The sequence below is a fragment of the Malus sylvestris genome, chromosome 8 (assembly GCF_916048215.2).
Source record: "Malus sylvestris chromosome 8, drMalSylv7.2, whole genome shotgun sequence".
NCBI lineage: Eukaryota > Viridiplantae > Streptophyta > Magnoliopsida > Rosales > Rosaceae > Malus > Malus sylvestris.
This window is the reverse complement of record NC_062267.1, coordinates 25,653,084-25,674,443: the sequence shown is the minus strand read 5'-3', so window position 1 is coordinate 25,674,443 and position 21,360 is coordinate 25,653,084. Positions and strand designations below refer to the sequence as shown.

At 35.7% G+C, this 21,360-nt stretch overlaps 2 protein-coding genes and 2 long non-coding RNA genes across 6 annotated transcripts; 3 read left to right on the top strand and 1 right to left on the bottom strand.

Annotated features, from left to right (window-relative positions):
- Window positions 1–770: 770 nt before the first annotated feature.
- On the top strand, window positions 771–4,141 carry LOC126631601 (uncharacterized). Its single transcript, XR_007626402.1, has 2 exons — window positions 771–2,387; window positions 3,080–4,141. It is a non-coding gene; the product is annotated as an uncharacterized LOC126631601 (long non-coding RNA).
- Window positions 4,142–6,190: 2,049 nt separating this feature from the next.
- On the bottom strand, window positions 6,191–7,880 carry LOC126631149 (uncharacterized). Its single transcript, XR_007626255.1, has 4 exons — window positions 7,786–7,880; window positions 7,413–7,597; window positions 6,459–7,242; window positions 6,191–6,380 (listed from the first exon to the last, which is right to left on the bottom strand). It is a non-coding gene; the product is annotated as an uncharacterized LOC126631149 (long non-coding RNA).
- A 399-nt stretch (window positions 7,881–8,279) lies between these two features.
- On the top strand, window positions 8,280–13,840 carry LOC126632087 (probable rhamnogalacturonate lyase B). Its single transcript, XM_050302313.1, has 16 exons — window positions 8,280–8,501; window positions 8,683–8,789; window positions 8,932–9,053; window positions 9,206–9,256; window positions 9,346–9,465; window positions 9,609–9,728; window positions 10,165–10,306; window positions 10,573–10,743; window positions 10,872–11,027; window positions 11,124–11,230; window positions 11,549–11,639; window positions 12,302–12,443; window positions 12,554–12,710; window positions 13,038–13,154; window positions 13,255–13,378; window positions 13,454–13,840. Exons 2-16 carry the CDS (start codon window positions 8,748–8,750, stop codon window positions 13,706–13,708), a joined length of 1,917 nt encoding a protein of 638 aa, XP_050158270.1. The 5' UTR covers window positions 8,280–8,501; window positions 8,683–8,747; the 3' UTR covers window positions 13,709–13,840.
- A 1,055-nt stretch (window positions 13,841–14,895) lies between these two features.
- Window positions 14,896–19,891, top strand: LOC126632085 (probable rhamnogalacturonate lyase B). 3 transcript variants are annotated; one of them, XM_050302310.1, is made up of 15 exons: window positions 14,896–14,991; window positions 15,126–15,247; window positions 15,332–15,388; window positions 15,981–16,100; window positions 16,201–16,320; window positions 16,635–16,776; window positions 16,914–17,084; window positions 17,309–17,464; window positions 17,749–17,855; window positions 17,987–18,077; window positions 18,166–18,307; window positions 18,478–18,634; window positions 18,828–18,944; window positions 19,102–19,228; window positions 19,513–19,891. In XM_050302310.1, exons 1-15 carry the CDS (start codon window positions 14,950–14,952, stop codon window positions 19,762–19,764), a joined length of 1,923 nt encoding a protein of 640 aa, XP_050158267.1. In that variant the 5' UTR covers window positions 14,896–14,949; the 3' UTR covers window positions 19,765–19,891. The 3 variants fall into 3 exon arrangements, with proteins under 3 accessions (XP_050158267.1, XP_050158269.1, XP_050158268.1); XM_050302312.1 differs by lacking the exon at window positions 17,309–17,464 and having other exon boundaries at window positions 14,924–14,991; XM_050302311.1 differs by lacking the exons at window positions 14,896–14,991; window positions 15,126–15,247; window positions 15,332–15,388 and adding an exon at window positions 15,430–15,651.
- Window positions 19,892–21,360: the final 1,469 nt, after the last annotated feature.

Below are 21,360 nucleotides of genomic sequence, written 5' to 3'. Positions count from 1 at the left end.
AAATTTATAGTGCATCAATTGGATGAATATAATTTTTTTTAATTTTTTGACGAAGATGGATATAACTGATAACCAATTGAAAATTCGTTAACCGGTGGATATAGTTATGGATAATCCTCAATGGTTAATTTACGGTTATGAATATGGTTAATTTTCATGGTTATGAGAATGAATATAACATTTCCATCACCAAACCAAACCGTTGCCATCCCTGCAATTGGGGCGGGCAACATGCACAACTTTTTCATCAGGCCACTCGTCGTGTGTCTCGTATAAAAATAAAATAAAAGAACGTGGTTGACATCAGCTAAAGATGACTATCCTTGGGGTTAGAAAAAGCTATAACCATGGCTAGAAAAAAAAAAACAAAAGAGTAGGGAGTATTTTGGAGTTGGTTTGGCATCTCATCAAGGCTAAAAATCATGAGTGAAAGTATACTTCAAAGAATCAATAATTCAGATTGTCTGATTTTTAAATTGCCGTTTAAGAATTTTCTCTAAAATAACAAGAAGGGGGTAAAATTGATTTTAGAGATTACGTAAAAGAAAAAAAATGGGAAAACAAAATGTTTAAAAACTTTAAGTTTTAACGATAAGGATAAAATAAAAGATAAAATAAATAGTAATAAGATTGACGTTTTAATGTAAAAATGTAATTTTTAGTTAAAATTCTAAAAAAAAAAATGATGAGAGAGTTGACCAGGTTAGACTTAGCTTCCAATTCCAGTCCAATCACTATAATCGTCACTCGTCTGACGTATGCAAGGCATTTGGAATTCTGAAATTTGAAATTTGAAATCTCGCTCTCGAATCGACCGTTGAACCGCCTTATAGCGGCTATCTATCCATCTATCTCCCCTCCCAACGGTTCATTCTCTCTCTCTCTCTCTGCAAACAGCGCCTGATCGATCACTCCTCTCTCTCTCTCTCCGTCTCTGTGAATTCTGATCCTAAAGAAGCCCTAAGCCCACTCTGTCTCTGTCTCTCTCTCTCTCTCTCTCTCTCTCTCTCTCTCTCTCTCTCTCTCATTCTGTTGACTACTGATCCGAAACTCTAAACCCACTCTCTCATTCTGTTGAATTGATTTGGTTTTGTGAGAATGAGTTCGAATTTGAATCTTTTGTCGGAGGTTGCGGTGGTCCTTCGGAATTGGGAGGCAGAGAAAAGGTGGATTTTTGATGAATTTTCTGTTGTTGCAGATTTCATCCGTTTCTGTGCTGCCAAGAAATCGAAATCTGATCTTGATTCCTTCCCGATCGTTCCGAGGAAGAAACGGTCGTCTCTGAGAAGGAGGCCCAACAAGAAAACAAGTTTTGGGTTTTCGTCAGTCCCCATCACCATTCCCAAGAAGAAGAGGTCGCTGAGAAGGAGGGCAGCCGCATGTCTGGGTATGACATCGACAAATCTGAAAAGGAAGCGTCTTTCTGGGTGTGAATCTTCTACAAACAACGATGGGGTTGAAGGGTTTCTTCTTCAGAAGAAGCAGAAGATCGTTGATCCGATCCGTGGTGGTTGAGCACTGACGACCCAGGTTTGCGTGTTGTTCGGTTCAATTTTGTAGCTTTGTTTTTGGAAGAATTCAACTTCACTTATTAGATTTTACATGAAACCCTAATTTCCCCAAGTTTTTGAAAGTGGTCAACGATCCGGCAGTGAACCACATGGATCGAAGAGAAATAGACAGCCCCTTAATTCTGATCATTATATGAGGTTTTAGAATAGCGAATTGGGTCTTCTCTAGTAACTCTACATGGGTAGGGGTAGGTGTAGGCGTAGATGATCTGCTCTGCTGCACTCCATACAGAGTCAAGTCGATTTTGTTCTACAATACAACTTCTTCGCATCTAGGTTATTCGTATATGCATATACCTGACTTTTGCCTGCTGGTTTTATGGCCGTGCTTTTAGATGTATCTCCTTTCGAAAGCGATAATAGCTATGATAACTAGTCCCTTGCTAGATTATTGAATCTTTTTGTGGCTGCTGAATATAGGGTGAATTTTATGTTTGGTTTAGAAATTAGTGTTTCAGTTGAGTAATTAAATGAGTGATTGATTTGTATGAGTATATGATTCTCGAAACATTTAGTTGCTGTTTGTCAAGGCACTATTGTGTTGGAACTCGTGAAGAGACAGTGCCCTATAGTATATGCCAAACAAATAATAGTCGGAACGTTTCACTTGGTTGATGGAAGTTGAAAATCTCAAGCAACCTGTATTGAGTCTATTGACCAATGGCAGTGTTGTAGGATAATGCAGACGGAAAGTGTATACAGTCAGAATAGTTTTACATCCTCTACAGGTTGCAATGCTGGGACCAGTAACCGTCATTCAGTTTCAAGTGTAATCTGCCCACCATTTACAGCGGTTGAGCTTATCCGGAAGATTTGGTACGTCGTGGTATTAACAGGCTCCTGTTTCTGTTATGCTCTTCTTAGGCTTTTATCTTTATTCTGCTAAGTAGGTCTGTGGTTGCCCTTGTAGCTGAAATCACTTGATTGAATCTTTCTTAACATCTGAACATTTAGCTTACATTTTTTTTCCATTTCAATTTTCATAGCTGACCACTTTCTGGAATTGATTGGAGTGATAGTGTAATCTTAAGTTTTACAACAAATCTAATAGATCAAACTATTTCGTAAACTTACGTGTTATTGATTTAAGTTGTAGATTTCAGCTCTTTTGGCAATGTGGAAAGATGCTAACTGTTGATTGTTTCAATTATGAAACTACTTGATTAATTGATTGAATACTTGATTGGTGAGTCTACGTTCTTTGAAGGATTTAGTTGCAGTTTGTTGAGGCGCTTCTATTTTTAGAAGACTCTGCCCTATATACCAAACAAGTAAGAGTCATAATGTTTCACTTGGTGGAAGTTGAGAAAAGAAAAAACAACCTGTTTTGGTCAGTGGTAGCATCGTATGTGTCTATGGGGGTGAAGCATACACAGATAGAATAGATGTCTGCATCCAGTGGTTGCAAATGCAGGGAACCGTGACCCTCCAAAAGTTTTTAAGTCTAAACACCCACCATTTATAGGGGTTGAGCTTTTTCCTGCTAAAACTAATATCAGCTGTCACAGTTTTGTGTAGAAGGTGAGGCGAGAGAGATTCTGTGTTTCACTGGTTATTTTTCCTTTGCAAATGGTTTAACTTTTCAACCGGGTGAAGATCAAATTTACTTTGAAGCTGTTCCGTGCCAGTGAGACGTCACCAACAGGTAAATGTATTTTTCTTCTATATGTTAAGTTGTGATACCTATATCCACACTACTGTGGACAGAGCCTCTTAAGCTGAGCCCCCTTTTGCTCATACAGAATACAGACCTCCTTATAGGTTATTTCTTTCGACATATTTTTTTCACCTAGTTTTCATATAAATGTTGGTGTGAAGAGGTTATTCCAAACTTTCTCCACCCACCCTTCACATAATCACTGCGTTTGAATTGAACATTGCACTTAAATGTGTGTTTCCTCTGTCACTGGAAGGTGATCATCCAAGTGAGCGGAGAAGAAGCATTACCGAGTATTGGCCTCTTTTTCCTGCTAATGATCTTTCACTAGTAATTTAGTGTGATTATATGTCGGAGAGCACGCTGGTTTTGATTGCTTGTCTAACTGAATATATTCTTGTTCTCACTGGATATTGTAGATTGTTTTACAAGTTACTTGTTTTTATGTTATTTCCACAATATGTAATTTTGATCTTTAAAGTCCAAAAGAAGGAGATTACCTTTCTTGTTGTCTTTTTTGTTGTTTCCATGCAGCTTCGCTAATTGTGAGCTTCGTTCAGTGCTAGTTGTTGATAGGAGGTGAGCTTGTCGTTGGAAAACCTGCGCAGAATTGTAAGTTTTGGTCTTGTCTTGGCCGTTTGATGGAGTCTATCCTGGAAACATTCCTCACGAGCTTGATCCTCCCGCTGACGTTGCAGAATTGTGAGAAGCATCCGGAGACGGGTGCTTGCAAGTAATTAGAGGCCATGATTATGGACAGTGTTACACAGTTAATATGATTGTTCTGATGCCTTCATTTTTCAGGGGCTGTTGGAGATTTGAGGTTTCCCTTTATTTTTGTATTTGTAATTTTGTATATGAAGCAGTATAAAGATACTTCCATTATATTATTTTATTGATACCATTTCCAACAGTTGGTTTTCTAAGCCCTATTTACCGGGATTTGGTTTTTATGTTTCCTTTCGGAGCCCAACCTATTTTTGCTAGTTGGCCCATAATCTAGCCAATTAAAACAATAATTTATTTTTCGGACTAAAGCTCTATTTTCTCGGGCTCTCCCTTGTGCCTTCATATGAATGGTGTTTTTTGTCGGAAGCATATCAAGTGTTTATGGAATTAAAAAAAAAAATTCTTCTAAAAACGCTTTTAATTATTTTAAAAATACTTCCAAACAAATCATTAATTATTATTACCTATGAGCAAAACATATAACAAAATTTTTTTTCACTCAAAATCAATTGTGGAGGAAAATAATAGACGATGGTAGAGAAAATAGATGATTAGATGAGAAATTTTATTTGAACCTATCTATCTTTTTTTTACGCTCAACTTACTCTCTTCACCCATATTGTTTTTTATTAAAGAATTAATATCTTTTTAAACCCAAATTTATTACCTAAATTACCCTCTTAAACCCAATTCAAAATGTAAAATTATATTACATCCATTAACTTTATAAAATAACATCTCTAATTGAAAGTTTATTTTTTCAAAGAGGCGTCCTTTGCCCCTCTATAATTGCATATGATGTAAAGGACTAGCATTTCCATGACTGCTTTTTTTCTTTCTGCTACCACAACCCATCCATGGACTTGGGATCCAAGAGATCATTCCATAGACTTGAATTTGCCAAGAGAATGTTATGCAAGCTCCAGTTCAATCCTTTTTAAATGAGCTTTTTCATGTACTTTTTAATAAACTTTGAAGTGACATAGGGATGGGTGCTTTGTTGCTATGTTAATAAACAAATAAACAAATTGGAGCTATTTCGAATAAAAAAAAGGTGCAAGACATGCCACCCGCTAGTTCATGGTTAAGGTTGAGCAATCTTTATTTGCACCAAGTGCATTGGTGTTTTGGGGTGCCTACAGATGACAAAGAAAAACAAATGCAATATAATATAAAAAGTATGAAATTTAATCCAAAGAAGAAGCAAACAAACAAAAATATCTATAAATCGAGTCATATCTTAGTTGGAGGATTAAAAACTTCAAAATCACCATCCATCAATAGAAAAGCTTGTTTTTCTCTATCAGAGTTATTAGGGTTTTAGTCGGAATGAACGTAGGATAAACAAATGGTGATGCTAGGGTTTAATTATAGTATGTGGGTCTATTGATAAATTTGATTTTTATTATTAATTTCATTTTGTACTTAATAGTAATTATGCAATAGGGTAAAATAGACAATTAACATTTAAAATTTAAGTTAGGTGTAGAAAGATGTTAAATAGGTTTAAATAAAAATTCCCTAATTAGATTTGATGTGTTTTTTTTTATTTTTTATTTTTGTTTGAGAGAAAGGTAAGATTTGATGTGTTTTGAAACTTTCCTAATCGATCATCTATTATAGTTTAATTGGTTAAGAGTTAAGACCTTTGCACCGATGTCCCAATAGTTAAGACTCTTGCCATAATTTTTTTTAAACAAATTTGGTAATTTGGCGTTTGATCAAAATAAAGAATAGTGGCACTTTCTCATACATATCATTAGGGGTGGTTCGGTATGGGATCCCATACCGAAACCCTTGTCCCGATTCCCATACCGAAATTTTCGGGAATCCCAATTTCAATACCGATCCCAAACCAAATTTTCGGGAATCCCAATTTTCGGGAATCCCGAAATAGTTTCGGGATTTCGGGACAAATCGGGAATCCCAAAAATAATTTTGGGCTTTTGGGCTTTTGGACAAAAAAAAGCTAATATTGGTCCAATTGGACAAAAACCTAATATTGGGCCTGCCCACTGAATGTAACAGCCCCCACATATGGGCTTAACTTTTATTCAACCAAATAAAAAAAATATTGGGCAAACCTGCAATGTTTATAAGAGCAGTTCAGCTGCATTTTCCACTTGTATGGTAGACAAGGTTTTAAAATAAATAAAGTAACAAACCCAAAAGCAAAAAAATTAGTTACAATCTAAAGTTTTAATAATTAAGTTACAAACCAAAAGCGAAAAAATTAGTTACAATCCAAAGTTTTAATAATTAAGTTACAATCCAAAGTTTTAATAATTAAGTTACAAACCAAAAGCAAAAAAATTAGTTACAAAAGAGTGTGCAATACAGAGATAGCATTACAAAAGAGAAGCAAGATGGAATTGTATTTGCAGTATGATTAAAAACCCATATTTCCACATTCGATCTTCCCACTGCAAATCGAGAAAATTCATATAAATCAATGACAGAAATCTACAAGTAGCAACATTATAATTCACAATGCTCCATACCTGAGCAAGAACAATAGAATCTAATACACTCTCTTCTTCTTCTCCTTCTAGCACGCACGAAATGCGTCCAGCACAACCATCATCCAATATTGGCTCGCTCTTTTGGGCAGAGTAAGTCATAAACATTGAATTGATTTATGTCAAGGATAAAATATTCAAGGAAAACAGAGGAACTAAGAATACTAGTCCAAATGAAATCACATAGCCACATATACCAATCAATGAACATTTTCGGAAAAAACATGCAAGCCCAAGCTAGAGACATTCACAACCATCAAGTTTAAATCATAGCTTCAAGATGTAATCTTTAGTTTCAGTAGGCTGGATGTGTTAATATGGTTGCAAATGTTTGTGGCTGTAGTGGAAAAGAAAGGTGGTACAGAGGTGGGGAGTTGATCGACTAAACTAGTTTCAAGAGGAAAACAAACTAAAAAGAAAAATAAATAAAACATACCCTGCACGAATTGCACGACTGAAAACAATTATATCATACAAAGCTGAATCTCCAACATGGGTTCAACACAAATTAACATTTCTTCTGTTCCCAAGCTTTTAACCTTTCAGATATGCTTTTTTTTCTTGGCATCCAAACAGGACAAGGAAAATTCTCAAAACATGCCAAAAATGAAAACCCAAAATTCCCATATGCTCGTTATTTTAATTTTGAACACATTCAACAAAATCACGGTACTCAAGAAACTACTCATCTTCTGCAAGTGGTGGATTGAATACCCCAAGCTCATGCATTTGCGCATACCTTCGGGATCCATTCCACCGCCATCATCTGCACAGAAAGCATCACAACCATTTCCAATTTTTCTTTTCTTTTCATGAAACGTATATAAACATATGAAACCAGTAAGGGAAGATTCAAGATTGAAATTAGATTCCAAACCCTAAATTAAATTTCAAAAGGAAGACAGAAATTAGATTTCAAAACACTAAATTAATTACCCGAGAGAGAGATCGCGGTGGTGGAGAGTCAGAGACGAGGGCTCGGTGTGGTGGTACGCGGTGGCTGGCCGGAATTCAACACAGACAGTCGGATGAGAGATGAGGGCTCGGTGAGGGAGGGCTGCGCTTCGAGTTCGATTGGATGGAACAAATGAACGGAAGTGAAATCTGAAATGGGATCTGACCTAGAAACAAATGAACAGCACAGATTAAATCTAAACAATGAACGGTTGGAAATAATTCTCTTATAATTAAAAAATAATATATATATATATATATAATTTTTTTTCGGTTCGGTATGGGAATACCGAAAAATAGAAATGCAAAACCGAATCCCATACCGAAAATTTCGGTTTGGTTCGGGATTACATACCGAAATTTTCGGGAATTTTGGTTTGGGATTTTTTTGGTTTGGGATCGGGATTTTTTTGGTTTGGTTTGGGATTTTTGGGATTTTTTTCCAGCCCTACATATCATGTTTATGCATCTTGGTGTAAATTCGGTCCATTGATTGTTCTCTTGCTTAGCTCAATTAAATAAATAAACTAATATATGCCCACATATAAAGTGTAAATTTTTTTACTTTGGTTGTTAAAATGCAGGAGAGAGAAGAGAATGAGAGAGAACGGGGGAGTGAGGGGAGAGAGAGAGAAAGAGTTTGTTTTTATTTTTTTAATTAGAGATAATAAACTTACCTATAAGTTAGGTTTAAAAAAAAAACAAACAAAATTTTGTTTTGTAAAATTACGTTACCATCTTTAACTTTTATATTGTGATAGAAGATAAATATGTTTTTTAGGTTGACAAAGAGGATTTATGTGGTTTTAGATAAATAAAGACGAGGAAATTCGGCAATACTTGCCACCCAACCGACTTGTTCCGTCCGTTAAATCCAATTACGGAAACCGTCCTCATTCTCCCAAGTGCGAGGTAACGGCCGCCATCAACTGTCAAATTAATCATTCTATACCACCACCCCATCACACTCACTCCCTCTCACTCACCCGCCCTCATCGAGGGAAGAAGACGATGACATCTTCCGGTGCATCTTCGTAATTTCACAAATCCCGGCAAACCCATCTCTCTCGTGTAAGTGATCTCAACTTTAACAAACGCAAATATTGTTTTCATTTCATAAAGTTTTGATCTTTACATACATACATGTGTTTTTGGTAAATTAAAATCCATCTGGGTAGTTATTGCAAATGACATATTTTCGATGATCTGATTGTGCCACGCATCATGTATTTGGGTTTTTTGTGTTCTCCAGAAATTCATGTTCTGGGTTTTTTCTTGTGGCCAACAAGTTCCAATTGATATCAAGAGTCTCGCACCATGTCATCTGCCGCGGTGCGATTGCATATTCAAGGTCCCCATGTGAGTGAATTATCAGCCTTATTGTGGGCTACAAGTTGCTAAATTAGATATAATTTGAATTGATCAATGGATGAGCTTGGATTTTTGTTAAGGAAAAACGAATTTCTTTCGGTTATGTGGTTGAACTTGATTCCATGTGCAGGTGGTGATGGATAATGGCATACTCCAAGTCACCTTATCGAACCCAGATGGCATTGTCACTGGAATACGATATAATGGCATTGACAATTTGCTTGAGCCTCTTAATAAGGAAACTAACAGAGGGTACTTGATCACCGTGTTTAGTTGCTTCTGTTTTTGTCCCTCCGCTTCCTTCTCCTTCTTTCTCTTGTTTTCTTCGGCGTTTAATATAATATATTCGGCCTCTGCTGTCTTTGAGGATTAAGAATTGACTGTGGATTCCAATGATTGTGTAGTTATTGGGACCTTGTTTGGAGCGCACCAGGAAGTAAGGGAATATTTGATGTGTATGTATTTCCCTCTTTTCTCTCTACATATATAGTGGAGCAACTCTTTAGGTTATCTGATGGAGTGAAATTATCTGATAATTATACAGGATAAAAGGTACAACTTTTAAGGTTATAGTGGAGAATGAAGAACAGGTTGAGCTCTCGTTTTCAAAAATGTGGGATCACTCTCTTGAGGGGAAATACGTTCCCCTAAATATAGACAAAAGGTCACTCCTGAATTCATAGAAAGTTTCTATTATTATGAGTACAGCCAATTCCAATTATACTTTAGGATCTAGGCTTATTTAAACTGACTGTAACCTTATGATTCCTGTTATGTCAATGATAGTGTTATCTGTATTTCATTTAGGTTTGTAATGCTTCGTGGTTCCTCGGGCTTCTACTCCTATGCCATTTATGAGCACCTGAAGGATTGGCCTGATTTCGACATTGGTGAAACCAGAATAACCTTCAAACTGAGAAAAGACAAGTAAACAATATATACTTCTGCTTTCATATTATTAGCTACTATTTCTCATTTTGCATAGTGGTTTTGTAGAAACTAATTATTAGTAGACATTATGTTGCATACGAGTATATAATTTTGGGTAGCTGCAAAGTTAAAAACTAAGGATATGTATTAGAATTCCGGGATTATTTAGTTTGTAGTTAGTAGAGTTCTCAGGATTAGTTATTTGAAGTATATTGTTTTTCTGTGTTTAACTATTTGAAGTATATTTTTTTTCTGTGTTTGTAATACAATTTCAAACTTGAAGTGAGAAAAAAAGGTTATTGACTTATTGTGTGTGTGTCTTACATTACCTTGTCAGCATATGCTATAACAAAAAAAATAGTAATAAACATATTCCTTTTAGTATTTTAGCTTGTATATGAATTATTAACAGTGGTACAATTTGAGTGGATAGGTTCCAATACATGGCTGTATCAGACAACAGGCAGAGATACATGCCCCTACCTGATGACCGGTTACCAGGACGATGCCAAACCCTTGCCTACCAAGAAGCTGTCCTACTTGTCAATCCCAAGATGAAAGACCTCGCAGGAGAGGTATTTTCTCACAACTTCCTACTGTATAGTACTGTGTTGGAGTTTTTTTCTGTTTCGGGAGTGATAGTGGCATGGGACTATTGAGCCAATTTTTCTCACATATTCTTCCAAGTTAATTTTCTATTGTCATTGTTTTTTTTTTTTTTTTGGGTGGAAGTTACCCGTTAGTGGGTCAAGATGTTTCTAAACTAAAGTTGTGGACTTTGAAGGCCATACAAAACCTCTGTTATGTTTTGATTCTTATGTTATAATTTCGTGAGCTGTAGGTGGATGACAAGTACCAGTATTCTTGTGACAACAAAGATAATAAGGTTCATGGGTGGATATGCACCAACCCACCAGTTGGGTTTTGGCAGATCACGCCCAGTGATGAATTTCGATCTGGTGGACCTCTGAAACAGAACCTAACCTCACATGTCGGCCCTACCACTCTTGCTGTATGTGATTATTCTTAGAACACTAGTCACTATGAGACATTTTGCAATGTGGATCGCTTGCTTGTCAAAGATGTTGGTATAACTTTGGGACATTAGTCTGATTATGACCTTTCTATTGGTGTCATCAGATGTTTCTTAGTGGTCATTATGCGGGACAAGATCTGGTGCCAAAATTTAGAGGTGGTGAACCATGGAAGAAGGTTTTTGGCCCTGTTTTTATCTATCTCAATTCTTCCACAATCAAAGATGATCCGTTTTGGCTATGGGAGGATGCTAAAATACAGGTTTGTCGTCGAAAACAAACCCAATTTCATTCTAAAGATGGAAAATTAGGAAAGCAAGTTTTTAAGCAGAAATTGCTGATACAAAATGGTATTCAGATGATGACAGAAGTACAAAGCTGGCCATATAGTTTCCCAGCATCTGAGGATTTTCAAAAGTCGGATCAACGGGGTAATGTGAGTGGTAGACTACTTGTCTTGGACAGGTTTGTATCGAGATACACTTGTTTGTATCATTAGTTTTATCTTTTAGGGTTTGTACTATTAATTACTAAATCTGAGTATTGAAAAGATTTGCTGGTGTACTATCAGTTTCACTTCTTTTCTTTATTTGAAAACTTAAAGTTGAAAATAAGCAATTAATTAACATGAGTGGATGATAAATTAATTTCCAAGTATCAAATTGATGGCTCTCATTGTAGAAAGAAAAATAAGAAAACTAATGGTCGAGTACATTTGTTTTACCTCAAAATCTTTCTGAGTATGCATAAGTTGATCTCAGTCTTCTTAATTACAATGTCCAGGTACATATGTGAACAATACACACCAGCAGGTGGTGCATATGTTGGTCTTGCCCCACCAGGAGATGTGGGATCATGGCAGAGAGAATGCAAGGTGAATTTTGTGAACCTCTATATCAATTACATATTGGGCTGCACAATGTTTGCTTATTAGTTATGTGCTACATTGAAGAAAATTTATGGTTTTTATTTTTTATAATTATGTTAATTTTCTGATAAGGTATTTGAAATCTAGATCAGGGTTCTATTCTTTAATATAGCTTGGCTTCATTAAAGGCTAGTCACAGAGCACTGGGACATTATCCCACATTTGTGGTTTTTGTGTTAAAGGTCTCACAGTTACCACGAACAATTATCTCATATTTTCAAAAATGCTACTTTCTCAGTCAATCGCATGTCCACCATATAATAAAGAGCCTGCAAGATGTTAAGATTTATTTTCTTAATGAGGAAGCTGTGCTTCGAAATGATGCAACTGGAAACAGTATAACTCACGGTTTCTGAGGAGCCTGATGAATTGCATTGTGATAATGCTGCTATCACTGAGCTGCTTTTTTATGTGATCTTGTGTCAGAAAAAGTTTCGAGTGATCTATTTTATGGCATAGCATACTTCGTTGATACATGCCTTTTGTTATATCTCTTAATATTGAAACTATATGAAGCAACCATATTATATATTATATGTACCAAAACACCATCCAAAGTCCATAAGTCATGTCTAAAGACATTCTTATTTCGTTATCACACTTCTTAGGACTATCAATTCTGGACAACAGCAGATGACCGTGGCTATTTTGCTATTAACAACGTGCGTACTGGTAATTATAATCTTTATGCATGGGTGCCTGGGTTTATTGGTGATTACCGGTATGATGCTGTCATTGACATAACCTCAGGTATATTTTCTCAACTTCTGCAAACTTCATAAATGTAGATTCAATTGTTTTTTACATTTCATTCTCATTTCCCTTTATTGAACATTTTGGTTTCATAACTTGTGATGCAGGTTCTTTTATCGAAATGGGTGATCTTGTGTATGAGCCCCCAAGAGATGGGCCAACATTGTGGGAAATAGGCATTCCTGATCGTTCTGCTGCGGAGTTTTATGTTCCTGATCCTGATCCAAAATATGTCAACAAACTTTTCATAAATCATCCTGACAGGTAAGCTATCTTCTTTCAGTGTTAAAGTGTTGATTGTTTGTTGATCTTTATGTTTGTCGATCTTTATAAGGTCATAACAATGTGATCAAAACTAGCCTTGTATCATTGTAAGTTCAAACATGCAAATGGTGGAAATATTATCTGTATCATCCTGTATGTCGCTTTATTCATTTAAAATGATCCATCAGCCAAATTAAGCACCTATATTTTTCTTTGATGCAAACAATAGTGGATGAGGGAGGAAACCAACCTAGGACCTCAAACCCATGTTAATGCTCAAGAGTTCGGTAATAACTTATTAAAATCTTGACCTTGTCCTTCTGGCAGATTCAGGCAATATGGGCTGTGGAGCAGATATGCTGAAATATATCCTGATGAAGACTTAGTTTACACTATCGGTGTTAGTGATTATGCTAAAGATTGGTTCTTTGCTCAGGTTCCCAGGTACGGTTCTTCTTTTAAATAATGACCATCATTGTGAAAATCATAAGGAAAATGAGACACGTGTTAGTTACCTGGTGCTTAGAGTTCTTGTGTACTGCAGGAAAACAGACAACGGACATGAAGGAACAACATGGCAGATTAAGTTTGAACTGAAAAATGTGGATCGGAACACTACCTATAAATTGCGAGTGGCTATTGCATCTGCAACTCTTGCTGAATTGCAGGTATAGTATATCATGATCGTTCTCATTAGTAGATTATAACTCACACTGATTTATCTTTTCGTTTCTTTTTGTAAGGTTCGGATTAATGATCCAAATTCAAGGCGACCTCTATTTACTAGTGGATTGATAGGGAGGGATAATTCGGTTGCGAGACTTGGAATTCATGGGATTTACTGGCTGTACAACATGAATGTACCAAGCAATCAGCTTGTTGAGGGGAATAACACTTTCTTCTTCAGACAACCAAGATGCACCAGTCCTTTCCAAGGGATTATGTACGATTATATACGATTTGAAGGTCCCCCGCCTTGTAATTTGAGTTCATCTTAGATTGAAACTCATATGTTTGCATCAGCCTGTGTAATATTCCATGTATATATATCTACATACATACAATTGAATAATATTACATACATATATGTAATTGTAGTTCAAAATAAAATATATGCTATGTTGTATAATCTCTCTCTCTCTCTCTCTCTCTCTCTCTCTCTCTCTCTCTCTCTCAAAATAAAATAAATAAATGTTACATGCCTACAATTCAATAGTACTCACATGTGCAGTGTTCACTGTCCGATGTATACAATAATCTATCTATTGCCAATGAGATTACTTTTGTACATTACGTATCAGGTATCTGAAGTGAGTTTCATTGGTTGTTTGATTTGCATTGGAGCCTGAGAAGGCTATTACTTATAGCTAATGCCTAGGGTTGTAAGTCGGCTCGAACGGTTCGAGTTTGACTTGTGTTGAGCTCGTTCATGGGCAAATCGTATGTTAAACAAGCTGAACTTGAACAAAATATTATGCTCGTTAAAAAAGTGAGTTGAGCTTGAACTTTTGTAAGATCGACTCACAAACTTTTTGAGGAGCTCGTATCTTTTTATGTTGGATATGCAATCATTTTAAAGTATTTAACTTATTATTTTGTGCACACTCTTGCAGTAACAATATCAACGGTTTGTTATTATGTTTATTTTATTAGGTTTTAATGAAAATTAAATCGAACTAAACATAGCTGGAGCTTGTTTAAGGAATGGGTTGAGCAAAGCCAACAAAAAAACTCATGTATAGTTTACAAACAAGCGGAGTCGAGTCAAGCCGAGCTCGAGCTTGAAAAATTATCCGAGTTGAGCTTGAGCTTGCGATTACGAGCTTTTTCTGAGCTTGAGCATGATAATATTGGACAATGTTACGATAATCTTGGGTTTTTAATCAGTTCAACTTCTAGTTAGACTTCTTGTGCTGTTTTTGTTTTCATAGAAAATGTTGAAACACTTCGTAAAAGATTTGATCCCAGAATCGTAACCTATAATAGCGGCTGGCCTGCTCTACATAACGAGTCTTGCACGCCTAACAATCAATGGTGCCGACTACGTAACGATATATATATTACACAAAAGAAAGTTGGAAATACTTTGCTTTCATTTTAGTCCAAGTAATCACATTATTCTTTATTTTTTATTTATTTCTTTCTTTTAGTGCTATAAAGCTAGATAAATAATTGAGACTGATATTCCCATTGGAGTACATAAATAAGTTCCAGAAATTAGCTCGATCGATCATCCATCATGGCACCTATTGGGGTGCAATTGCTTGTCCAAGATGACCATGTAAATTACCTGATAAAATCTGCAGTGAAAATTACGCTTAATTTTTCTGCATATTAATTTGATAAATCTGTAGGCATGCATACATGCATGTTTTGGTTTGGTTTGAAACTTTTTCATGGTGAAATGAATTGCAGGTAATGATGGATAATGGGATTGTCCAAGTGACGCTATCAAAGCCAGACGGAATCGTGACTGGAATCCGATACAATGGCATCGATAACTTGCTTGAAATTCGTAACGAGGAATCTAACAGAGGGTATTTTTACAGCTTACAACATGGTCCTGATCAATATGTTTCATTTATTTAATTTGTAATTAGTTTGAATGGAAAATATTGTAGGTACTGGGACCTTGTTTGGAGTTCAGCAACTACTGGAACAACAGGAACATTTGATGTGTACGTCCTATATATATATATATATATATATATAGCTATAGTATAATCAGAACATAACACAATATATTCCTCAATCTGTGTCCTAATATCTTTACATAATCTGTAATTTTAAAACGATTGACTATGAACATGAAATTTCACAACGGATCTCTTAATCGCTTTCTTTTTCTTTTTTGGTCTACGAACTTGGGTTTAGAAATGGTACTTCCAATGCTGAGAAAAGATCACACCGTTACCACTAGCTTAGCTCAACTAGTTGGCTGGTACGTAGTTTGAAAGTTACATAAACTAATTAATAATACTTATTACATGAAATATATGCTCCTCTCTACAACACACTACCTTCTTAGCAAGGATCTCGTTCTACTGTAGCAAAAAAGGGGACAATAGGACTCTTAAAATAGAAAATGGGAAAACATTGAAATATATAAAAGTTTCTACATGGTTAATACATGGTCACTACGATGATCCTACACCTATCCCCTTTTCGCTACATAATTCCTTCAATATTAAGTTGTATGTTATAATTTCGGTTGGTAACAATGTTCCATTTGAACGAAGTGTACACATTACTAAAGCAATATGCACGCAGGATCAAAGGAACAAGCTTTACGGTTATAATGCAAAATGATGAACAGGTGGAGCTCTCTTTCACAAGAACCTGGGATCCCTCCCAAGAGGGACAACTCGTACCCTTAAATATTGATAAAAGGTCATTGCTCTCTATCCACATTGCCATCATTTTAATTGAATATATAGATCTTGAAAATGTTTCGATTACTATGAATGATCATACGTAGATTTGCACGTAGGTTCATTATGCTTCGAGGGTGCTCAGGCTTCTACTCCTATGCCATTTACGAGCACTTGAAGGACTGGCCTGCTTTCCAGCTTGCAGAAACCAGAATTGCCTTCAAACTCCGGAAAGACAAGTACACAAATTCTCTCAATTTTCTATATATAGGAAAGAGAAAAAAAAATTATGTGTATTGTAACGCAGCTACGTGGTATTACTATTTCACACTTATAATATGGTTGAAAGATAGATCGAGGGTATATTAACAAAACAAAAAACAAATACATATATTATATAATTAGAGTGAAATAGTAACACTACGTGATGATGTTCTATGTACGCTAAAAATTACTCCAAACACACGCAGCACTTTATTAGCGCTTAAAAAGTTACTAGGATAAAAGGGTTAATCTAATTAGTGATATGTGTGGCATTTTGGATTGAAAAAAGCTTTCACTATATGGCCATGGCGGACAATAGGCAAAGATACATGCCCTTGCCTGATGACCGTTTACCACCGAGAGGCCAAGCCCTGGCCTATCCGGAGGCAGTTCTTCTTGTCAATCCTGTGGAGCCGGAGTTTAAAGGAGAAGTAACAACTTTTCCTACCTATATATATTTTCTCATTGAATCTTGTATTACATAGGAAAAAAATTATGAAAAATAAACCTTTTTTTAAAGATGACAATCTTATCAATTACCCCGGTTACTTGATGCTTAATTAATCAGGTGGATGACAAGTATCAATATTCATGTGACAACAAAGATAGCAAGGTACATGGATGGATATGCACCGAGCCACCGGTAGGGTTCTGGCTAATTACACCAAGCCAAGAGTTCCGATCCGGTGGACCCTTTAAACAAAACCTCACCTCCCATGTTGGCCCCACCACCCTTGCGGTAAGTGACCCAAAAAACTCAACCATCTATGTTTGTTACAGTGTCTGTTTCAAACTCCTATTTAATTTGTCATTCTTGAACTTCATCCTAGCATCGGAAAAGTAAACCTAACAACGTATTATAAAAGATTTTGACTCTCTCCCTCTCCAAACATTGCCAACTAATTTTGGGTTAAATGCTTTAGCTAGTTCTATTTTTTGCTTAAATATGAATGACACAATCAGGTGTTTCTAAGCGCACATTATTCTGGAGAAGATTTGGTGCCAAAATTTGCAGTTGGTGAGGAATGGAAGAAAGTTTTTGGGCCAGTTTTTATGTATGTTAATTCTGCATATGAAGGAAATGATCCACTTTCATTATGGGAGGATGCTAAATTACAGGTTTAATTTACATTAATTAATAGCAATATTAATTATTTTTTTTTTTAATTTTCTTCCAAACACTATATATAGATCACATGAATGGTGGTGATTTACATATATTTTAGTGACATTTCATTTGAAGGGATGTGATTTTTGGACACCCTTTTTCTCCCCTACAAACCCCCTTTTAATCCTAGCTAGCTTTTGAACTGAATAAATCAATGAAGAATAGGGACAGAAATAGTGCGGAAGTAATTTTCCTTCAATGAACTAATTAAATTGAAGTAGTACTACTGCTGCAGATGGTGATGGAAGTCCAGAGCTGGCCCTACAGCTTCCCAGCATCTGAGGATTTTCCCAAGTCACGCCAACGGGGTAATGTTAGGGGCCGACTACTTATTCAAGACAGGTACACAACTATACGTATTAATTATTTTAGTCACGTCTTAATATTTTTGATAATTAACTTGTAATCCAAGACTATGGACACTAAACAAGCTTCCATTTGGAATTTTGGTATTTGATTTTTTCAACATCAAGATACGTTAGCGATGATTATGTATCCATCAATGGTGCATATGTTGGGTTAGCCCCGCCAGGAGACGTTGGATCGTGGCAAAGAGAGTGCAAGGTGACTGAATCCTACATGCTCAAACTAAGTTCAAACATATAATTCTAAACTTAATTTGCTCTTAATCTCACATTTCGTTACTAATCAGGACTATCAATTCTGGACCACAACCGATGAAGATGGCTACTTTTGCATCAACGGGGTACGCACGGGCGATTATAATCTGAATGCATCAGTCCCTGGTTTTATTGGAGATTATCATTACGATGTTGTTATGACTATAACCTCAGGTGGTCCAACTAATTCCCTAATGTTAATTTGTATAGGGAGTAACTATAACCTCAGGTGGTCCAACTAATTCCCTACTGTTAGTTTTAGGGCTTTCTTCTTTCCGTTTGCCTATCAGCTATGCTAAAATGTTGAAAAGAAAAATGGAAATTAACAAATGTAGGCAATGCAGGTTGTGACATTGATATGGGTGATCTTGTATATAAGCCTCCCAGAGATGGCCCTACTTTATGGGAAATAGGCATTCCTGATCGTTCTGCTGCAGAGTTTTATGTTCCCGACCCTAATCCAAAGTACATCAACAAACTTTTTGTCAATCATCCTGACAGGTTTGGTTAATTATATGCTCCTTCCTGTTATTCGTACTTTTAAGCATATGATTATTCAAGTACCAGAAAATCACAATCTGATGTGTATACAAAATTACTATAAAAATTATAAGAATGATTTGAGGCAGACTGTGATTTTGCATAAATGAGGAACAACTCGATATAAGGTATGAACTAAGATTTCAATTGGCAGGTTTAGGCAGTACGGACTGTGGGAAAGATACTCAGAGTTATATTCTGATCAAGACTTGGTTTATACCGTAGGTGTCAGTGACTACAGTAAAGACTGGTTCTTTGCTCAGGTTACTAGGTGCCAATTCTTCCCATGCCATACTATATATAATCGCTTTTTCTTGATCCACAAGCAATTTGTACGGTTATTATATGTAGTACTAGAAGCAAGAATACCGACGACCAATGTATCGGCTTAATACTTATGGCATTTTATTGCTGATTACCATATACAGGAAGAAAGATGATAATAAATATCAAGGAACTACTTGGCAAATTAAATTCAAACTTGAGAATGTAGACAAGACTGGTTCCTACAAGCTAAGAGTGGCACTTGCATCTGCAAATTATTCAGAGTTGCAGGTATATTTCACAACTCACTATTTGATTATAATTTCATCATTAATGTGCCATGCATGGATATTTTTTTTCATGGATATGTACTATTATCAAACTTATGTTACTAGATAGATTCTTATATTGTCCAACTGTAAAGTGTATGTGCGTACCATGCATTCATAAAATAATCAACTTTATTATCAATGGATCAAATCCACACTAATGTTTTGAGGCGGTTTGGCGAGAACATATTCTTTAAATTCTGCTTTAACTAGTGAATATTACCTGTATATGTTCTATATATAAAGGTTTGGGTGAACGATCCAAAGGCAAATCGCCCTCTATTCACGAGCGGGATGATAGGGAAAGACAACTCAATAGCAAGGCATGGAATCCACGGGCTTTACTGGCTTTACAATGTAGACGTACCAAGCTCTCGGCTTGTCGAGGGAGACAACATTATCTATTTGACGCAACCAAGAAGCACAACAGGCCCTTTCCAGGGTATTATGTATGATTATCTTCGCTTAGAAGGTCCCCCATCTCCAAGCTCCAAATGATGATAGATTACCTGCACTTTGTATAATATTGAAGCAAAGAAATTGTACTTCTGCTTTATAAAGTGCATGACCTGAGATAGCTTGATTAAATAGCAAAAAGCATGCATCCTTGGGTGGTTGTCCATAATTTCTTTGCGTTTCCCATCTCTTGGTTCAAATCCCCTGCTATGCTTCTCCACAATTCTCACACATATATCTTGGAAATGAGAGGACAAAAGTATCATATTTTTAATTAAAATGACAATTGGCAAAAACAATTTCATTGAAGGAAGTGTGACTCAAAGTCAAACAAAAATTATAACGAAAACTGGTTTAGGAAAGTATGAGGCACGTGCATCCCGTTATGCCATTTTGAGAATATGTTTTATAATTAGAACTGACTTTGATGTGTGAATTTATAAAAATTGGTTCATGTTGATGATCATTATTTTTTTGTTAAATGTATTATGTACCAAAAATCCAAAAATTGCAGAAAATTCCGAAGTGGCATGAGTATATGAAATTCAAATTTTCTGTTCCTGAATTAGAATTTTTATTTAGTTCCGAAACCTTTTGGATTGAAAATGGCACCAAGTGTTTATGATTCTATCCAGCCAAAAATAAAGCCTAGCAACCATTGGAGAATCCTTATCGGGCCTGCAACCACCATTGAAGATATCGTGACCACCACCGTGGCACACGATCAACCAATGCCACCACCACCACTATTCAATGGCTTTTTTTTTCCCATTCTATTGTAGGTTAAACCTTATTGTCATCTGGACCGTTGTTTTAGATTCAACGGCCAATTTTAAAAATCTCCTCACCGTCGAATTGTTGTTGTCCAACTAAGGTAATTTTTTTTCTTTCCCCTAAAAAAGAGGATGACTAGTGGCATGGACGTACAAAATCGGATTTTGCTCAAAACTAAAAGCATAGAAATCTGTTTTAAGACTGTTGGTTCGGCCCAATTTTTAATGGATAATACTTGCCTCACTCATGAGGGATATGCGCATCTATTCCTTTTGAGAATAAGGTATTTAAGCATATAACTTAAAGATTAGAATCTGTTCAATTTCTTAATCATCTTTTAAAGATTATTCTTACAAAAAATCATTCGAATAAAAAATCGTTTAATTATTCAAACATTCAGTGACTAACTGATCTCTGATTCCAATGATTTTTTTATAAGGGTGAAGATTAAGAAAATGAATGATTCCAATTATAAAATATGTGCGGTAAATATTCAATATTTGAATAGGAGAATGAGCTCATCCCTTCGATGGAGGAATGCATATATTATTCATTCGATACAAGAGTGGAGGGTTTGATTAACATCAAACTCAACAAGCTAGCAAACATGTAATATGATTTTTATAAAAAATAGAAAACTTCATTCTAATCCTTGGCAAAGATAACTTTTAGACTAAAACCATGAGTAAGATCAAAATATAATTTTAATCCCTTGATACATTAATAACCTCATTTATTAATTACATTTTCATTTTTTAATTATTTATCTTTTTCTTCCCAATTTTAATGTATTAATTTTATTTCATTATAATTTTCATTTTCATTTCATTTATTGTAATATATTTTGTTGTAAACATTTAGATA